The 3,404-nt window shown below is 41.1% G+C and overlaps 1 protein-coding gene across 1 annotated transcript; it reads right to left on the bottom strand.

The window, feature by feature from the left end:
• Positions 1-820: 820 nt before the first annotated feature.
• On the bottom strand, positions 821-3,391 carry LOC104154760 (chemokine-like factor; the record flags this gene model as incomplete). Its single annotated transcript, XM_009700552.1, has 3 exons — positions 821-925; positions 2,559-2,654; positions 3,257-3,391. Coding segments are annotated over 3 exons (336 nt in total), but the record flags the coding sequence as incomplete, so codon positions are not given.
• Between the last annotated feature and the right edge of the window lie 13 nt (positions 3,392-3,404).

Raw genomic sequence — 3,404 nt, 5'->3', positions numbered from 1 at the left:
AAGAAGCGTTCCGACGCCAGCTCCCCCCTCACGGCCGTGCCCTTCGTTCCCGCGCTTTTGCCCCTTGCGCTGGATCAGCCTTCGGACCCTTCCGTCGCGGGGGGTGGTCGCCCCTCAGCCCGGCCAGACGCCCACCCGCACGGCACGGAACTTCACCACCGTCGGCTTTCTGAGCAGCAGTCCTCGGAGACGCTTCGATATGTTACGTGACTTACGAGACTAATTTCATTTTATCGACTGCCTTCATTGCACAGCAGTACTGTCCTGGTTGCGTTACACTAGGGAGACAGCGTGGCTATTTTTCAGCCCTATTCTGAACATAAAAATGAAAATTCAGGGACCAAAATGCCTCGGCAGTAAAGCGTTCACACGGCATGGGATGGTCATCAGCCAGGAGGCCGATCTATGGAATGGGGAACACAAGTGAGGGTGAAAAAAGTCTGTTCCTAAGGATGTTTACTGGTACATGAAATGTTTACTTTAAGTACACTTAATAAATAAATAATGTTAAATAATGCACTTTTAGGCCCATTTGTATTTTTATTACAGAAAGAAAACAATTGTGAAATTAATTTTGATACAGATAAAAATATAATTGAGTTTAGAAAAACAGGACAATTTTCCATGAAGCTTAGACTGCTGGAATTGCAACACTGAAACTACATTTGTAAATGTAAGAAAACTTATGAATGACACTTGCAAAAATATACACAATCGCATGGAAGAGTCAAAGGTGAACCTGTGAAAATACAAATTCTTTAAAAGAGAACAGTAAACCAGTCATCAATGGAGAAACTGTTCTTTTACTAAAATGGTAATCTTATTTTGCAGGAGTATTCCTTCTTCTTGGTCCATCAAGGCTAATCTTCTGGAAAAGAAGAACTGCGTCGACAACACAGAGAACAAGCAATACAAGACCAAAAACCTATAAAAATAACAATAATGTTAGTTTCTGCATAGAATCTCTTTTACTGTAGTGACTCAACTACCGTTTCTCAAAGAAGCAGTAAACACGTCTTCCTAACTTGGTTCTGGCCTAAATAGATGCGTGATTTGAGACAGCTGATAAATTAAATAACATCCATATTTAAATCCCATCAGCCTTTCATACAGCAGTCGACACCCTGGCTTTGTTTGATGTTTGAAGCCTTGGAGGTGATGCCGTCTCCTTGAAAGCTGAGCTAACGCTGCCAGACAATGCTTTCATCCTAAATGAAAACCCTCGTGCCTCTTTACAGACTGCCTAATTAATGGTATTGGCTCAGAGAAAAGTCAACATTTGTAGAAACAAGCCTAGCAGGAAAAAAATAGCACTTTGCTCTTCTGAAGCTCTGAATGGGAAACATATTGAAGAAAATGTACGCAAGTATTTAAAAAATATACAACCTCAGGCAGGGAACTGGAGAATTGTGTTTGCAAACCGGCCGCGGAGTTAACTTGCTCAGCTCTTGCCCTTTAGCCCGATCCCACATGCAGACAAGTCCTTCTATGCAAGTATGTTTTAAAGTGGAATTATCTGATCAGTGGGAGTAACGCTAAGGCAAGCTCGCTCAGGAGAGCACAGGTCAAGGCAGTCCGTGCCCTGGGAGCACAGGCCTTGGGGCGACTCTCTTTCTCCCAGCATCGAAGATGTCACACGTTCTGCCCAAACCTGTTCTCCAAGCTACCTGCTCAGTCTCCTGCTTCCAACTTAAATTTCTATTAACTTCACAACTGGGAATATAAATTGTATTCTAGCACAGCCAGTCACTTTATCAGAAAGTTTCCTTTTTGCTTAGAATGTTGTTGCCAGCGAAGACATCGGCTTTCCAGCTCACCATCTTTTAAGCTGATTTTGAGAAACTGCTGTGCCAAGTCCTCTGTTTCTTTTGGTTGCTTGTCACATTTTTAGCTTATCTCATACTTCAGGAGACTTACATACTTTCAAAACTCAGGTTTTTCCTCCTTACTGTTTATTAATGTTGATTACATTAGTTTTCATTTGAATTAAAAATACTTGTTGCCTAAACTATTAAACTGGTTTGATCTCAAGTACACAAAAATCTTACAACCATAGTATGAAAAAACCTTTTCAATGGCTATAATTTCTGTTTGTGTCAGAAAAAATAATATACACATCAGGAGGGGGGTACCAGCACGTCTGTTGAAAAGTTTCAACTCTTTTTCGCAGGATTGTAGGCATTTCTTCTTAAATAGTTTAACTAAACTGGATAGTCCTAAAAGAGCTATGGATTCTCCCCCCAAGGATTTCAAGCTATGGAAGTAAATGCAGGTTACTCAGATTAGTTAACTCTAGTAGTTTTCAGTGTTAGCACTTCTCTGTAGTAATTCCTAAGTCTAGTAATATCTTTAAATGACTAGTGATTTGAGCATAAATTTTTTTTTTTTTTTTTTACAGTGAGATACACTGAATGTGTATTCACTTTTGTTTGCGACTTCTGAGTACGTTCTTCCATGACAGAGTTATTTTCGTGGTCTTACCAGAATGTAAGGATACCAAGAGTTTCAAATCATGTCCGCTATAAGAACTGAAATTCGTCAATAATGTTCCTACTTACTCCTCCAGCCAGTGTCCCATTGTTGGTCTTGATTATTATTGCAAACAAGCACACAATGAGGAGGAACAACGCTGCAATCACCGAGTTGAAAATATCCTGAAACAGCCAGTGGAAGCAAAATATTTATTCTGAAATACAGGCCTGGAGAAGAACGTGAATAGCTCCCGATATTGTATGAATCATTAAAAGTGCTGGTTTGATGTGCAAACAGAGTGACGTTAATATCCACCTAAGATCGACAGTGACACCCAGTGGTTTGATGTTAAAAAGAGCGTTTGTGATAAAACTTCCTCGTTTTCTCTTTTTTTTTTTTTTCTCCAGTCAAATTTATGCAACTTAGCTACACTTGATAGACAAAACCAGCAAATAAATTTAAAAAAGGGAAGTAAGAGGAGAACTCATTGAGTGAAAGCGTATGTTTAATTTGTGATGTGCAAGATGAAAAGTACAGTATGAAGTTAAGAAAATGATGCTCGTTACAGGCGGGACTGCGAACAGATATAAGCCAGCTATTCAGAAGTTGATGCAAAAGAACACCATCATCTCTGTTAGGAAAAACGGGTTCAGCAACACTGAAACGCCGGGTTTCGCGCTAGGTTTACAGAAGCAGTAAGTGAAGCGGCTGACAAGAACCCCTCTGAACAGGCCACCCCCGAATGGGTAAGATCACTTCATTTTAAGGGCCAGCCAATACTCACAGCCAAGGGCCAGAACAGCCAGCTCATCTTTTTATCGAGCTTTAGCAAGTACAGTAGAAAAAACAGCGCCGTGATGACCACCTCCATGACGGCCAGCGCCGTGTACGCCCCGTGGGCGCGGGAGGCCGCGAAGCAGAGGAACGTTACA

This window comes from Cariama cristata, unplaced genomic scaffold (assembly GCF_000690535.1).
Source record: "Cariama cristata isolate BGI_N322 unplaced genomic scaffold, ASM69053v1 scaffold34775, whole genome shotgun sequence".
In the NCBI taxonomy this organism is placed as follows: domain Eukaryota; kingdom Metazoa; phylum Chordata; class Aves; order Cariamiformes; family Cariamidae; genus Cariama; species Cariama cristata.
The sequence above is the reverse complement of the archived record's forward strand: the minus strand, read 5'-3'. Positions and strand labels throughout refer to the sequence as shown.